The 16,615-nt window shown below is 37.4% G+C and overlaps 1 protein-coding gene across 11 annotated transcripts in view; it reads right to left on the bottom strand.

The window, feature by feature from the left end:
- LOC5573236 (rap guanine nucleotide exchange factor 4) overlaps positions 1-16,615 on the bottom strand; it is a 1,027,655-nt gene that overhangs the window by 305,716 nt on the left and 705,324 nt on the right. For all 11 annotated transcript variants that reach the window (XR_002499466.1, XM_021840357.1, XM_021840363.1 and 8 more), the window contains one exon: positions 4,096-4,223. Coding sequence is in view for 10 of the 11 variants with exons in the window: in XM_021840357.1 (XP_021696049.1) it covers positions 4,096-4,223 (128 nt within the window). In the remaining variant the exon portion in view is untranslated. The remainder of the gene's footprint in view (positions 1-4,095; positions 4,224-16,615) is intronic.

Genomic DNA, 16,615 nt, shown 5'->3' with positions numbered 1-16,615 from the left:
TTTTGGAATCGCCCCCCTAAAACACATATACATGCAGAAAATGTCCTTGAATTGAATATCCATAGAATGATTATTTATACAATAAATATTATGTTCAATAAAAATATTATTAGTTTATTGAATTTGTTTTCGATACATGTTCGACCCACTTTATTCTATTCATGTGTAATATACAATATGATTCGTTGATTGTGATTTCACATTCATGTATACGTGATTTCTAAAATTGCTGAAATAATTTTCAGAAACTGTAAATAATAAATGTTTAACGTTTTTGGAAATGCTTTTAAATACAAATAATGAAAAATATATGAAAATCAAAAACGTTTTCAAATTATTTTTGACAGCAATGAATAAAACAGGTAGTCTATCTAACACCAAGGAAATTCCAGATTTCGTTGTGTTGTTCTGAAGGTTCAATTCCTACGTAAATCCGAAATGTCCTCAAATCTATTTTAAAATACATTATATTACGTTTTGGGTATGGAACGGTTTTTTTTTATTGGAACCTGATTTTTGTCTGTCAAATTTACTGAAATTTGTTCATAAAATGAATAGTACCAGAAGAACTAATAAAAATGCGAGCAACTGAAATTTCAAAATGGGAACTATAGAATTTTCTGTGAAAACCTGATGCCAATAATGGTTTCAACCTAGCTCTTAATAATAAATATTGAATATTTTGATCATTTTTTGAAAATACACTGATAGATGTACATGTCACAAATACTTCCAAAACATGTAATCTGTGTTTTCAATATTGTCTGCGACTTATCATTTTTATCTTGGGAAAATCTCAAATACCAATTATTCACAAAACTCCCTTGGTATGAAAAACCCTTAATGCTTAACGCTCACATTTTGTTTCAATCAATCATCAAATACTGTCAATCATAATTTTGAAATGACCATGCTTAGAGGTATAAACGATCCAAGATAAAATAGTTCTGAAAATGTTAAGCTTAGAATTGATTGTTATTCACATGCATTAATATTAGATTCTCTCGACTTATGTTTGTGTCGTTGTGAATAATTATTTTTAATTCCTCTCATGTTGGCTTTTTCGCCCCCCTTTCTGGATTTTTCGCCCCCCATATTCTGTTTTACAAATTTTCGCCCCCTTGGAGCTGAAAATCGCCCCAGGGGGGCGAATTTGCCCACTTTGGGAATCACTGGTTTAAGATTTCACAGATTTAGGTAAGTTCAGGTGAACCCAAACTTTTGCACGATACACTATACTGAGGGGTAACCCAAACTTTTGCACGATGACTTGACTGACTGTTTAATTGATTTTGAATACTTTTTAGATATTTCCGCCAAAATTTCGTGGGGTCTGTTAAAATAATATAAAATTACGATTCTAATAACACTTTGATTTGAAATTTTGGTCGACCCAATGCTGAGGAAATCAGATATGATTTTTCAGTGTGGTTTTTGAAAAATGTCACAACTTTAAGTACAAACTTAGTATACAAAGTTCAAAGAATAATTTTGGAAAAATACATACGAAGTAAGAATAACTCTTTGCCTTTCGAATGCGGCTTAAAGAGTTTGAATTGGACGTGCAATCACAGAGATATGGACTGAAAACTTTTGCATGTTTTTTAGGGAGTGAACCCAAACTTATGCACGGGAGTGTACATAGATGACGGGACAATGCACCATTATCCCAAGACTACCAGAAGCGAAAAATGCTGTCTTCGCTGACCACCGAAAAGCTACTGTTGATTGTCAAAGCGCAACATGCAATAATAGCGGGATCCAGGGGTAAAAAAAAATAACTAGCGTTGGTATACTACTGAAATCTGGTGAGACTGTTTTAAGTACTCAATATTATAATTTTCGTTCAAATAGCACACATGAATTCATGGGAAATAACTCCTGTTAGCGGGTTCCTATATAGCGGGTAATGGGGCGAAATAAATTTTCATCTCGTATCCGAGAGTGAGCAATGGCGCTTAAACCAAGGCTCTAGAGCCAGGGCATGAGGCAGAACAACCATGGAGTGTACATCAAATTTCATAGCAACACTACTCCCAACGATTTTACCCTGAATTGAAACGGTTGGTACGGTTGTCCCTGTTTCTTCCTTTCTAGAATTGATTTTTTTTTGCCTATAAGTTTATTCATGCGTGAATAACCTAACCGTCATAATTTTATCAATTGCCTTCAGCCCTAAAGTCTGCACAGTGGGCCTGGCCATCTTAATATTTGTATCATATCGCCGATATTCTGCAAATATTAATACTGACAGGAAAATACCATAATCAATTAAGATATTTCCAGGATGCTTTTCATTATTGGCTGTGCAAGCGCTTAGATTAGGTTAGAAAATGTCAGGACTCAGTGCTTTCAGTTGTTGGCGCCCGATTCTATCGTAAATTCCATTGCTGGTTAATTCTGCACCATAAGATCCATAAAACGAACCTTTTGAATGAAACACTTCAATATAGGGAACCGGAACCTATTCTTGGCACTTTTGATTCACTTCGGCAGTGGGGTTTTTAGAAGGCAACTGAGCTCATATTTGGCCACACTATGCGTCGAATTGAAAAGCTTCTTATTGCAAAGTTTCAAACGATTCGAGATTGAACTTTGTTAACATTCTCAATTTTACGCGATTGGTGAGGAAATTTCATAAAATTCCGTGAATTATAGAACTTTTATGGCGTGTAATTGGAATGAAATCTTTCAGTGAAGAAGTACGAAGGTTTTCCATAGTAAAAATAAGTGGCTGGCGAAGTATGTCACACAGGGGGCAGGAAGAAACTTGTATCATAAAGTGGTGTGACTGGTGTCGATCGTTAATCATTTCTCTCAAATCGTGTTCGTCCATGCGATTTCGGTGAAAAATTGCAAAGTGGATTGAACTGAAGTTATTTATCGAAATACAGTAGTTTTATTGCATTTTTGGTGTACAAGTGTACGAACGTGTACGAACCATGACAGCTTTCACAAAATTACACTTGGAAAATGAGTCTATGTTGCAGGTAAGTTGGAAAATCCGCCGTAGAGGAACATTTCAAGTTTGATACGACGAATAATAGCGCTTACGACGAAGTAGAACGAAACCCTAAGTGACTAATCTCGGGGATGGGATTTGATCACAGGTCCTCGGTGTGAGAGGCGTGTGTACTAACCACTACTCCATGCCCTCCAAGAAGACAATATCATTATTACTGCGTGTATGTTGAGAATTAATTTACTGCTGGTGATGGTTATTCTTTTCCAACGGCATGATGATAATTTTCCCTACCATAAACCGACGTATAAATATCATCGTCGCAACAGTAGCTCTTCCAAGAGGGGTGTTTGGTTTTGCGAGGAAGACAAAATTGAATCGTCTGTCGTCGTCGTCGTTGGTCGCTGTCGTGGTCGTCCTTGTCCTTGTTCCTTGGTGTGTTTGCTTTACGGATTCCCGCCGGCCATCGGGGGGTACTCAGCTGGGTCATGGCGTGGGATGGCGAGAAGATAATCCTCCTGTTGCTCGACCAAAGCTGCCTTTTATCTCTGCTCGGTGGGATCTATCTGCACGGCTTGGGAGCTTTCGGATTGGAGTTGGAGGGGGTGGCATCCGGGAGTGTCTCCCCGTAGACTTTGGGCCATCGCTAATGGCTGGTCAACAAGGTCGTGATTTGACCACCAAACGAGCAGTGGTCGAAGCATAGGATAAGATAATGGAGTGTTTTGGGACTTGGAGTGTGTCAGAAATAAATTCCAGGAGTTGTCATTGCATGAGAAGTATTGTGGTTGTGGCTAATAGGATGATAATTGAGGGGCCAATAGCAAAGGGGTGTAAGTGTTTGTAGTGTATTAAAAATAAAATTGGTAAAAAAAACTTTAAACTCGTTATTCTCAAAAGTATATTTTTGTCACTTACACCACTTTGCTTCTAACTCCTTCAATTGGAAGTAACTGTAGTAACTTATCGGCTCTGTTACCATGAGGAATTTGAAAAACTACTTTTTTACAAAACTGATGAATTTGAACATTGCTCATGAACTTGACCTTTCTCTTCAACTCACATCCCCCAATGTATGAAACTATATTTTTTTGCATATAGAGGTCACTGCACACAGGGTCAATCGCACTTACCTCGGTGATTGGCAGCGCCGGATTGGGATGATCCGGGCTCAGCTGTTTTTTGGTCGGTGACGGCTGCTGCTGCTGTTGATTGATCCCGGACTGAATCGTGCTGGTGGTCTGCATGCTCTGTCCGAAACCTTGAAACGGGAATGAAACAAACAGAAAAGTGCTCTGATTAAATCACGTTGATTCTACTCTCGGCTCTCGGATTAAATCTAGGCACTTGAATCGGCAGATTGATGACGTCAATGGATCGGTCAGTAGGGACGGGTTTTACCTGGAATCAGGCGTCCATCAACGTCGTCACATTGGTTCAAATTCCGTTTTCATGAAGGGAGAATGAATAATGAAAAGTAAATATCCGCTTGGAGCCGGAGTCCACAACGATCCGGTAGCGCTTCCGAAGGGGTATTTTGCTTCCTTCCCGCATGTAAGCCAGGGGAAATTGGAAATGCCGCTCGATGTAACAGCTTTAACCGAGGACTGTGTAAAGCAATGTTTTTTTTTTTTTGGCTTTAACCCCCTTGAGGTTAAGCTATTCTGAAATCGCCCTCTGCTATGTTATTTATGTTTTGAAGCTTAAATTTTAAGTTTTTTTTTTTTTTTTTTTTTTTTTTTTTTTTTTTTTTTTTTTTTTTTTTTTTTTTTTGTAAATGTATCGAAAGGAGACCAACAGTGGCGCGGGAAGTGGGTAGGACATGTACTACGCACGAAAAAACCTGGGTAGGACAGTCAAAGGATTGTCCTACCCACGATTCAACTAAAAAAGAGATCAGCAGAAAGATTAAAAACCAACTTAAATATACATTAAAGATTCTCCTGAAAAATGTATTTAGTATACTTACAGGGTTTTCAACAGGGATCTCTCCAGAAATTCCTCTACCGATTTTCCCAGAAATTCTTCCAGCGATTTTTTAAATAATGGTAAGACGAATTTCTCTAGAATTTGATCAAGGAAATCCATTAGAACTCCTAAGTAATTAGTTAGTTCCTCAGGTATTGCTTTGAATTTTTCATAAACTATTCTAGAATTTTCTCTAGATATTTTTACACTAATCCTTCAACCGAATTCACCATTTGTTACTCTAGGAGATCTTCCGAAGATTTCTACAAAACTACTTTCGAAAAAAAAAAAAATTAGTAAGATTTATTACAGAGTGTTTGAAAACAATAGCTCAAGGGTTCTTTTTTCCAAGAAACCCTGCAAGAATTCCTCCGTCTGTTAATGTAGATTCCTTCAAGAATTCATCCACGTTTTCTCTCAGAAATCGAAAAAAATGCAATCTTCAAAAGTTTTTTTTCAGTTTCTCCACCAGTTTATACTACAGCAATTTTTCAAACTTTTCCTCCGATTATTTCGTCACAAACTTCTATAGAGTTTCTGTCCAACGTATTGCGATTATCTTGGAAAATTATCAATGAAACCTACCCTGACTTCCTCAAAAGTCCAAAAGTTATTTCACAGAACCTTGTTCATCAAGGGTGACTTTTAAACTTACCCTTGTTTTACCAGAGGTTAGCCTAGGATTGACTTTTAAAATATTACACGGATTTATTTTCCAGAAGGCATTCCTGGAGACTTTCCTCGAAGAATACTAAGCTAAGTATACTGTTTTGCTCAACAAAAGTAAAGTAATCCTTTGAGAAATTTCTAACAGAGAGGGCTATTTGAAATTCAATTTCTTCAAAAACGGGGTACAGCGATCAATGTGTTCTCTGCTTGGAAGCAAATCGAGATAAGCGGTTCCTTTTCTTGCCATCAGATAAGCGATTACATTCCTTGTCATCAGCAAACCAGCCTTTACTTGAGAAAATCTAAAATAATTACGGGAGGAATTTGTGTAGTAATCTTAGATGGAATCTCTGGATAAATTGCAGAAGGTATCTTGAGGGAAATCCCTAGGTGAAATATTTTATATATCCTGGCTTTTATAAATTGTGGTGAAGTTATTGATTGAATTTAAGAAGATGTTTTGACGGCAAACTCGGAGGATGTCCCAGGGAAATCGATGAATAAAGTCTTGGAGGAGTTAGGACTTTCTTGAGAAATTTCTCAAAGAAATTTTGGAGGAATTCAGATGATTTCTGAAATTATCTTTGAAGAATTTCCATTTCTGCGGTTCCCCTTTGGAAATCCATATTGAATTTTTGAGATATCCCAATTAAAATTCCCTAGGACAATAAGTGGAGAAATTCATTGGAAAATATTAATTTCTTTATAAATTTCCGGATTAATATCTGAATATTTGGGCAAATACCTGAACAAATTTCTGATGAAAAATCTAGTAGAAATAATGAGAAAACACATACAGTAATACTTGTCGTAATGTCACTAGCAATTCTAAAAAAAAGTATTTACCTAATCTTAGACAAATGCCTACTCTGATACTATGAAGAATCAAACTGATGTCTCCTGCAGTGTTGTGAAAAACTTAATTTCTCATAACTCACGCTTGAGATTTTTCATGCGTGAAATGTCAATCACGCAACTCAGCAGTTAAAAAATCATGGATGAGTTGGCTCACCTTTTTGACTCATTGGGCCGTATGAATAAAATGTAGTAAAGTTGAGTTTACTACATTCTCGGTAGTAAACGCTATATGTGGAACACGAGTGGAACATGTTTGTGTCATTTTCCTTTCTACACCTTTCGAACATACTACAAACAACGCATTGCTATGAATCAGAGGCGCGTCCACGTTTGCAATCATGGGTAGGACAAGTGTTGACAAATATTTTTGCACAGTGAGCAAAGAAAAATTTTAACCCTGGACTGGAAAATGAAAGTTTCTATATTTGAGGGACTCGCAAAGAATGTTGATGAGACAATGGGTGGTATGAATAAAAAACTTTGAACTTTACTACATGTAGCATCTACTCAAAAACAAAATCCACAAAGTTTACTACATTTTTGGTATGAATAAAAAACTTTTCGAACATGTAGTACTTACTACTTTCGAACATGAGCAGTGACTGAAGCTGTACGTTAAGAAATTTCCATTCAGAGTGCAGAGTGATTCTGCACGTAAAGAGCAATCTATTCAGAGTGACGCCTAAAATTAATACAATCATGCATATGAAGAAAATGCATGGAATCTAATCGATTACGCGACAATTTGCACAAATCATGAAGGTGCTGTTATTTGACAAAATTTGTAGTGTAATTTTGCGATTAGTCTGGTATTCTCTTTATGTCTATGATTTTATGATGATGTACAGCAAAGAATTTTCTGGGTGGTTTTCGGCCTTCGCCAACGCCAGTGATTGATGATTTTTTAAATACTAGCTTAACATCTATGAAGAGATCTTGAGATTACAGCTATCAAATTTGGAACCACATATTTTCTAGCACCAGTACTGAGATTCTGGTGAAATTGCGGTAGAATTTTGATGCTCCCCGTGTGTTTTCTTAACAGCATGTTGAATTCCGGAAGTTCTAAGTGTTTCTGCGATATTCTCGTTATTTTGGTGGGGTTTCTGATAGTATCCTTGGAATGTCTAGAACTTAGAATGTCGAGATTTGTATGGGAATTGTATCCGGAAAACTTTGACATTTGGTAGATGAAATATAGCTCATTTCGGAATATTGCTAAATTTTTGCAATAATTTGTAACTTTCAGTGTAAATTTATGTTAAAAACTATGATATATTGCAATAATTTGTTCAAAAATTAAAATATTTAAATAAAAATAGGATTTATTTTCGCAGAGTACATGCATGTTATCGAATTGAGGAGAGGCATGGTGTTTAAAATAAAAAAAATACTATTTTGACGTAAAAAGTATAAAAAAAGTAAAATTTAAGTGGTTTACATATTTTTTACCATAACTTTGTTCTTTGAAGTCCTAGAACTTTGGTGTCTTCGACAACTTGTCGTATTTTTACACGTTCTGAAACTTTGCCGCAGACGCGAAAGCTCTAGAACGCAGAACAAAAAAGTTTTGCATCACAGCGCCACCTATGCGAAGAAATTTTCAAGTAACTTTCATCATCAAATTGAAGAACAAATAAATTCAAGATAAGTCTCATTTGACACCAACCCGAAAAAATACACTCCTAAAGCGCTAGAGTTTTGTCTGGCTAAATTCTGCTCCTGGCCTAGTGTGGTATGGTGGAATCAATGATACATGTAAAGAAATATCCCCCCTAGGGGCGATTTTTAAGTCCAAGGGGGGCGAAAATTTGTAAAACTTAATTTAGGGGGCGAAAAGTCTAGTAAGGGGGCGAAAACGGGAGAAACTGAAAACTACGGCATTTGAAGGAGAATGTGTGAATGTTCTTCAGATCATTGATAAACTTGTCTATCAATGATTAAGCCATATAAAAGCAGTTTAAACAACTTAAACCATTTTAAGTAATATTTAGTTATTTCAAGCAATTTTAAGCATTTTACGTCATTGCAATTTTAAGCCATTTTAAAGCATTTTCAGCCATATAAGGCATTTTTAGCCATATAGAACCATTTAAAGCCATTTAGAGCCATTTAAAGCCATTTTAAGACATTTTAAGGCATTTAAAGCTATTTCAAGTCGTTTTAATCCATGTTAAGTCTATTTTATCAATTTAAAGCCATTTTAAGCATTTTACGTCATTGCAATTTTAAGCCATTTTAAAGCATTTTCAGCCATATAAGGCATTTTTAGCCATATAGAACCATTTAAAGCCATTTAGAGCCATTTAAAGCCATTTTAAGACATTTTAAGGCATTTAAAGCTATTTCAAGTCGTTTTAATCCATGTTAAGTCTATTTTATCAATTTAAAGCCATTTAAAGCCATCTAAAGAAATTTAGAGCTATTATAAGGCATTTAAAGCCATTTAAAGCCGTTTGAAGCCATTTTATTCCATTTTAAACCAATTTAAGCCTATTTCAGCCATTTAAAGCAATATAAAGACATTTTAAGCCATTTAGAGTCATTTAAAGCCGTTTAAAGCCATTTAAAGCCATTTTATTCCATTTAAGCCTATTTTAGCCATTTGAAGCAATTTAAAGCCATATAAAGCCACTTGCAGCCATGTCAAGCCTTTTCAAGGCATTTAGAGCCCTTTTAAGCCGTTTGAAGCAATTCAAAGCCATTTCAATACATTTTTAGCCATTTAAAGCCATTTAAAGCCATATGAAGCAATTTAAAACCATATAAAGCCATTTCATGCCATTTAAAGCCATTAAAAGCTGTTTTAAGCCATTTCAAGCCATTTAAAGCCATTGTAAGCAACTTTAAGCCAATTGAAGCCATTTCTTCTTCTTTCTGACGTTACGTCCCCTATGGAATAGAGCCTGCTTCTCAGAGCACTTCCACAGTTATTAACTGAGAGCTTATTATGCCAATGGCCATTTTTGCATGTGTATATCGTGTGGCAGGTACAAAGATACTCTATGTCCTGGGAAGTCGAAAAAAATCCCAACCCGAAAAGATCCTCGACCGGTGGGATTCGAACCTCCGACCCTCAGCTTGGTCTTGCTGAATAGCTGCGCGTTTACCGCTACGGCTATCTGGGCCCCTAATTTAAGCCATTTAAAGCCATTTTCAGCCATTTAGAGCCATTTATAGCTATTTAAAGCCATTTAAAACCTTTGAAAGCCGTTTTAAGCTATTTTAAGTCAATTGAAGCCATTTAAAGCCATTTAAAGCCGTTTATGCCTATTTAAGCAATTTCAAGCCGTATTAAGCCATTTGAAGCCATTTAAAGCCGTTTTAAGCCATTAGAAGCTGTTTTAAGCCATTTCAAGGCATTTAAGCCATTTCAAGCCGTTTTAAGCCATTTTAAGCCAATTGAAGCCATTTGAAGCTATTTAAATCCATTTAAAGCCGTTTTAAGCAAATTAAACCCATTTAAAGCCATGTAAGCTATTTTAGGCGATGATTTTGGATTTTTGAATTTTGAATTTTTGAATTTTGGATTTTGGATTTTGGATTTTGGATTTTGGATTTTGGATTTTGGATTTTGGATTTTGGATTTTGGATTTTGGATTTTGGATTTTGGATTTTGGATTTTGGATTTTGGATTTTGGATTTTGGATTTTGGATTTTGGATTTTGGATTTTGGATTTTGGATTTTGGATTTTGGATTTTGGATTTTGGATTTTGGATTTTGGATTTTGGATTTTGGATTTTGGATTTTGGATTTTGGATTTTGGATTTTGGATTTTGGATTTTGGATTTTGGATTTTGGATTTTGGATTTTGGATTTTGGATTTTGGATTTTGGATTTTGGATTTTGGATTTTGGATTTTGGATTTTGGATTTTGGATTTTGGATTTTGGATTTTGGATTTTGGATTTTGGATTTTGGATTTTGGATTTTGGATTTTGGATTTTGGATTTTGGATTTTGGATTTTGGATTTTGGATTTTGGATTTTGGATTTTGGATTTTGGATTTTGGATTTTGGATTTTGGATTTTGGATTTTATATTTTGGATTTTGGATTTTGGATTTTGGATTTTGGATTTTTGTTGGAAATTTAGATATTTTCCTAACCTAAAATATTTTCTACCGGATGAAAATACCAACCTTAGTATGGAAGAGCATGCATGTTTTAATCGCTACTGGTAAAAATTGGTAGTTTCCCCTATTCCTATAATAAACAAAACTTAAAAAAAACTGCTGCGTTTATCATCCTAATTCAGTTACACTAAGCGCTTCGCTAAATACCCAACATGTTTCAATAGACTTCTCCGTTAATATTCTCCCATTATGATTATCATTAAAACCGATATAATTTCCTGCACCGCAAATTCCACCCTTTCCGTATCCTTTCCCAATCGGCACCCAATTCGCGTTCGGGATATTGTTTCCAACATTTAATTACCCCCATCGCTGTGGTTGGTGCAAATATATTCCAGAAGCAATCCACTAGCGATCCCAAAACGCAATACGTAGTTGGTATGCTCCACAAAATCCAGCCAAACCATGGAAGGATTCGGCGAAGCGCAAATTGGATTTCAATTGAGTTGGAAATTTTGCACCGAATTCGGATAATTTCTTACCGGACAGGGTTGCACTCCAAACGTGGTTTTGTTGATTTGCATTCTGTAGAACTTAGGGGTCTTTATTAGCCGAATGGTTAGAGGCCGCGGCTACAAAGCAAAGCCATGCTGGAGGGGTCTGGGTTCGATTTTCGGTCGGGCCAGGATCTTTTCGAAATGGAAATTTACTTGACTTCCATCGGCATAGAGCATCATCGTACCACTTGCCATAATAAATACTTTGTGTTCATTGAAATGTGGCTGGATTCCATATTTTCCAACGATTGCTTTTGGACTAGATCAAATATTAGTTAAACTTATCATACGACATTCAGCATCTCCGACAAGGATTGTCATTCAGTGGTACGAACAGGAAGTCAGCCGCACCTGTTCATTTACAGAACGCTGTCGTCGACGTTTCAAATCGAAAATTCGGTATACGCTTCGGTTGTCAATGATATGTGAATAGAGTAAGGTGGGGCAAAAGTAGGACCTGACATTCATAATATTCGTTTTAAATTGAACGAGAAATCTCGAAACAGAAACTTTTGCCCCACCTTACTCTTTTGGTGGCGGTTGTGATGCGCACCATCGTCGTCGTCGTCGGTGCAAATAGAATTAACGCGTCAGGTGCACAATTTTGCACGGTGTAAGTAAGTTTAGTCGACGTTATGTTACAAACACACGGTTTGCCATTACTGCATTTTACCTTTATAGTTCGCTCCTCTGAGGCTGCAAAGGTTGTGGTGTGAATGTGCACTGAGAGAAAGTTCCATAGTTCATTAATGTAGCCTGGTAGTGTCTAAGAATTGAAGCCATGATATGGTAAGGTACATGGTAAGGTTTAGATTGTTTTCGTTTTGCAAATTTTATTTTATTTACTGAGAGCATGAGATATATTGCCAAGAAGATGTATTTACTATCCAATACAGGTCGGACTCGATTAACTGGGATTCGATTATCCGGAATGTTAGACTCGATTATCCGGAATTGATTTTGGATGTTCTTGTTTTTCAATGTGTATGCATAAATCTGAAATAATTTGGTATTGCAATATACAATATGAATGGTTTTGCAGTTTAGAACGTATTTAAGAAAAGGGGGTTTTGAAAAAGTGTTTTTTGTGTATGCTGGTCAAAATTTTTTTTTCTTGTAAAGACCCCTACTGTTCCTAGAAAAAAATTCTGGCTACACCACCGCATCATATAAATATAATAACGAAAAATAAAATAATATTCAGGTTCTTTTGTCAAAGATTCAAATTTTTTCTTAGTGATTCGATTATCCGGAGTGAAAAAAAAATCGATACTTCGGATAATCGAGTCCGACCTGTATATCATTTTTTATTTTTCAAATAGAAATTCTATCGATAATTCCATAAGCTTCCTCAAAATATATATTTTACTATTATTTTAATTCTTTCAGTGCACGAAAGTACTGAATCGAACCACACGGGAAGCAGTTGCCATTACTGACAATAAGGGTGGTGGATGCTGTTACTTCTCATGTTGCTGCTGCTGCTGACTTGCAGTTTTCCTGATGGGTTCGGAAAATGCAGTTTTGTTTTCCTGCGATACGGTTGGAGGAAAATTAAGGTTGTAGTAATGTGTGGCACTGCATAAATTTAGCATGCCATTTGGCAACGTTACTTACAAGAGGTCGAGCAAGGAATTGAAGTGCAATGAGACGCTATGAACTGTACACTGTTCATCGTAAATAGGAAAAGCTTTTGCCTACTCATGTGATCATCCAACCCGATAATAAAGGATTATGATAATTTGTCTCATGTTTCATTAGAAGTGGGACAACACGATTTAAAATTGATGCCTATTGAAATAGTTTCAGTCCATTGCAGTACTTTCTAAACTATGGGCCGCAAATTGATTTACATTAACATGGGTTTTCCTCATAATGTTAACATTCGGGCTATCGCGATGTTGTACTTTATATGTTATCATTTCGCAACAGAGGAATCTATCGACAATAAATCAAAATGTAAAAAAAAGCTATTAACAATTAAATATTCTCCATCTTCGCCGGTCTTGGGGCAGACTTCTTCAGTTGCCCCGAACGTTTAGGGTCGCCAGGTCCTCACCCACTGCGTACAGCCAGCGTATTCGTGGTCTTCCCCGAAGCCGCCGACCTTTCTTACTTCCAACATTCGTACTAAGTGTCCAGCCCACTGAAGTCTGCCGTATTTTACACGCTTGATAATATTCGCATCTTTGTACACTTGATACAACCCGTGATTTTTGTGTCTGCGCCACACACCATTTTCGAGTTTCCCACCGAGTATTGTCCGCAGCACTTTACGCTCGAAAATACCGAAAGCTTTCCGGTCTGACTCTTTCAACGTCCACGCTTCGTGCCCGAAGAGAGCTACCGGAAAAATCAATGTTTTATACAGGGCGAATTGTGTTTCGTTTGCAAGCTGCGGCTGTGGGACATAAACTGGTTGCGTAGTCCGTAAAAGGCCCTATTCGTAGCCGCAACAAGTCTCTTTATTTCGCGGAAAACGTCGTTGTCACATGTCAGTGCAATGTTGAACAGTAAATTCGAAAGTGCGTCTCCCTGCCCGTCTAACGTCACGAACGAGGTTGACACCTCGTCTGCGATCCGAATACTTGATTTCAAACCATCCAGATTAGCACGTATCAGCCTTATTGGTTTCACCGGAAAACCATGTTCAGACATTATCTACTATACCTCTTTTTTTTTCACTGAGTCGTATACCACCTTGAAATCATTAAACAAATGGTGAGTCTGCAAGTTATACTCCCGGAATTCATCTAGGATCATTCGCAAGCTAAACATCTGGTCCGTTGTTGAACGGCCCTCACGAAAACCAGCATGGAATTCGCCGACGAAGGACTCCTCGAGCGGTCTCAGTCTGTTAAACAGGATGCGAGACAGAATTTTGTACGTTGAATTGAGCAGGGTAATTCCTCTGTAAATGGTATACTCCAGTATGTGCCTTTTCCTGTAGATTGGGCGTATCATCAAACCAGCCGATGGGCAATTCTCCTATGGTCGGTGGGCCAAAGCTTGATCGTCATCATCAATGTTCATCCTGTTCCTCGCTACATTTCCATTTTCACTGTTCAATAATTGCTGAAAGTGCTTCTTCCACCCTAGGACAGGACGTGACAGCTCAACTAAGACTGCCCCGTTGTTTTTCAGTCGATAACCTTGACGATACTAAATCCAGTGCTACCATTATCCTTTTTCAACAAATCTTGTGATCAAATTCAAATATCAAGGCTCATAATTTGATTGTTTCTTGCACGGTTTACTCATATAGTACAATAGAGGATGCAATATTTAAAAAAAATATCAGGATGCAGTTCAAAACTGGCGATATTCTAGAGATAATTGACATAATTTCTATTATATTGGTTACAATTACGTTTTATTTTATTAATTTTTCATTGTAGGAGCACATGCTTTGTTTACAACATCGAATATAAATAGATTTGAAACAAAAAGATTTCATAAAAATTTTCCAAACTTTTGATAAAAACTTTAATCTATGAACTAGCAACATGGCCGAACTAGCAACAAAGTGCCCTGTTGCAATCTAACTCAACGATGTGAAAGTAGGCCTTTGCCAAAACGACCAATGAGAAGTGGTCCTTTTGACAGGCAATTGGTTTCGTTTTTGCACTGTGACCTGTCACGTCTTGTCTTAGCTTCCACCTGGCAGCCACCGCCGTTTTATCGGTCAGCAAATTCCGTTCTCGATCATTGCACATAGCATGGTACGGTATTGTGCCGCGCACCATTGACCGTTGCATAGAATCTTCGCGTATCATTCCGGTTCATGCTTTCTTGAGCTTCAGCTACCACACTTTCTTCGTGCTGCCTTTTCTTCCTGCGGTGGATTAGCTTTTCTTCGGCTCTCGCTGCCCTGTACTGCTCTCTGAAAAGTCGGGTACCGGCCACAGGCATACGGTTTCTGGCGACATTATTCATGTCAGTTACGTCTTCGTCGTTGACCAGTGCCAATCACTTTCCGCGCCGTTGTTGTCACAGCTTCGTCGATAGGGTCCCACAGGCTGTCGACATCTCCAGCAACGTTGATTTTTCCCAACTGCTCGCTGGCGGTACTGTGCAGCTAGCCCATCAGTCGACAAGCGTTGTATATTGAAGCGTAGCATTCTGTTTGTTCTGGAGCTCGTGACGCTGGATAATCGCGCCCGAATTTTAACTACAACGAGATAATAATCCGAGTCGATATTGGTGCCTCGGAAGTTCCTGACATCCATGACATCTGAGAAATGTCACCCATCCACCAGCACGTGGTCTATTTGGGAGCAGGCTTCACCACTCGGTAGTCGCAAGGTGTGTTTGCGGATATTATTTCGTGCGTAGTAGGTACTGCTGATTGCCATTCCGCTAGCAGGGATTTCTATGAGACCTTTGGATATTTATTTATGATTTTATTGAGCAGAAGCCTGAATTTTCGGCGAACTCCAAATACGACCGTTCTTTTTACGATGGTTCTTTTGACGACCACTTTTTTTTACGACCGAAGTTCAGATTAACGACCGTTTTTATAAATGATCAATATCTTAAAAAGTATTTAAAATAGAGGGTCATGATGTTCAGCAAAATTGTTCAGTAGATTGAGGGCTCAACATGTGGTGGTCATTGATATGCGGAATACTGCCGCCAAGCGGCGCTAGTAAGCATCGAAATTTTGTTTATATGATGTATCAGGATCCTGACCAATTAGAAAGATGGCGCCTTTGAGAAAGTTGTTCAGTAGCTTAAGGATTATCATTATAAAAGCCATGATATTCAAAATTTAGCCACCAGGTGGCGCTAGTGAGCATGGAAATTTTGTTTTGCAATTGTCTCAGGATCCTGACCACTTTGAAAGACGGCGTCTTCAAAAAAGTTGTTGAGTAGCTCAAAGACTATCATTATTTGAGCCATGAAATTAAAGATTTTTCCACCAGGTGGCGCTAGTGAGTATGATACTTTTGTTTTTCAAATATCTCAGGACACTGAGCACTTATTTAGAAAGATTACGTTTTTGGCAAAGCTTTTCAGTAGCCTAAGATCTATAATTATTCTACCAGAGAGATTCGAGGCAATACTAAGTGATACTAGTGAGCATTATTATTGTCTTTATTAACGAGGCTTTCAGCCCGTGGCTGGGTCGCCTCGACATTTGTGAGCATGAAACCTTTATTTTGAAGATATCTTTTGATCCTGGCTATTTTGAAAGATAGCGCATTCGTAAAAATTGTTTATTCCTGCCAAGAAGTTCTAGATTATTCGCGAAAAAATCATACTCACTTGTGCCATCTGGAGGCAAACTATTGAATTGCATTGCTTTAACAATTATAACCCTTGACTTACTGAGCAAGTTTGCCAAAAGCGTCATTTTTCTAAGTACTCAGGAACCTAAGATATTTGCAAAATCAAAGTTCTATGCTCACTTGCGCCACCTGACGGCAAAATCTCGAACGTGTTGGCTAGAATAAAAACATTTTCCGAAGATCCTGAGATACCCCATAACCAAACAAAAACCACGCTCACTGCACCACCTGGTGGA

The sequence above is a fragment of the Aedes aegypti genome, chromosome 2, assembly GCF_002204515.2.
Source record: "Aedes aegypti strain LVP_AGWG chromosome 2, AaegL5.0 Primary Assembly, whole genome shotgun sequence".
In the NCBI taxonomy this organism is placed as follows: Eukaryota; Metazoa; Arthropoda; class Insecta; order Diptera; family Culicidae; genus Aedes; species Aedes aegypti.
This window is presented reverse-complemented; position numbering and strand designations above follow the sequence as displayed.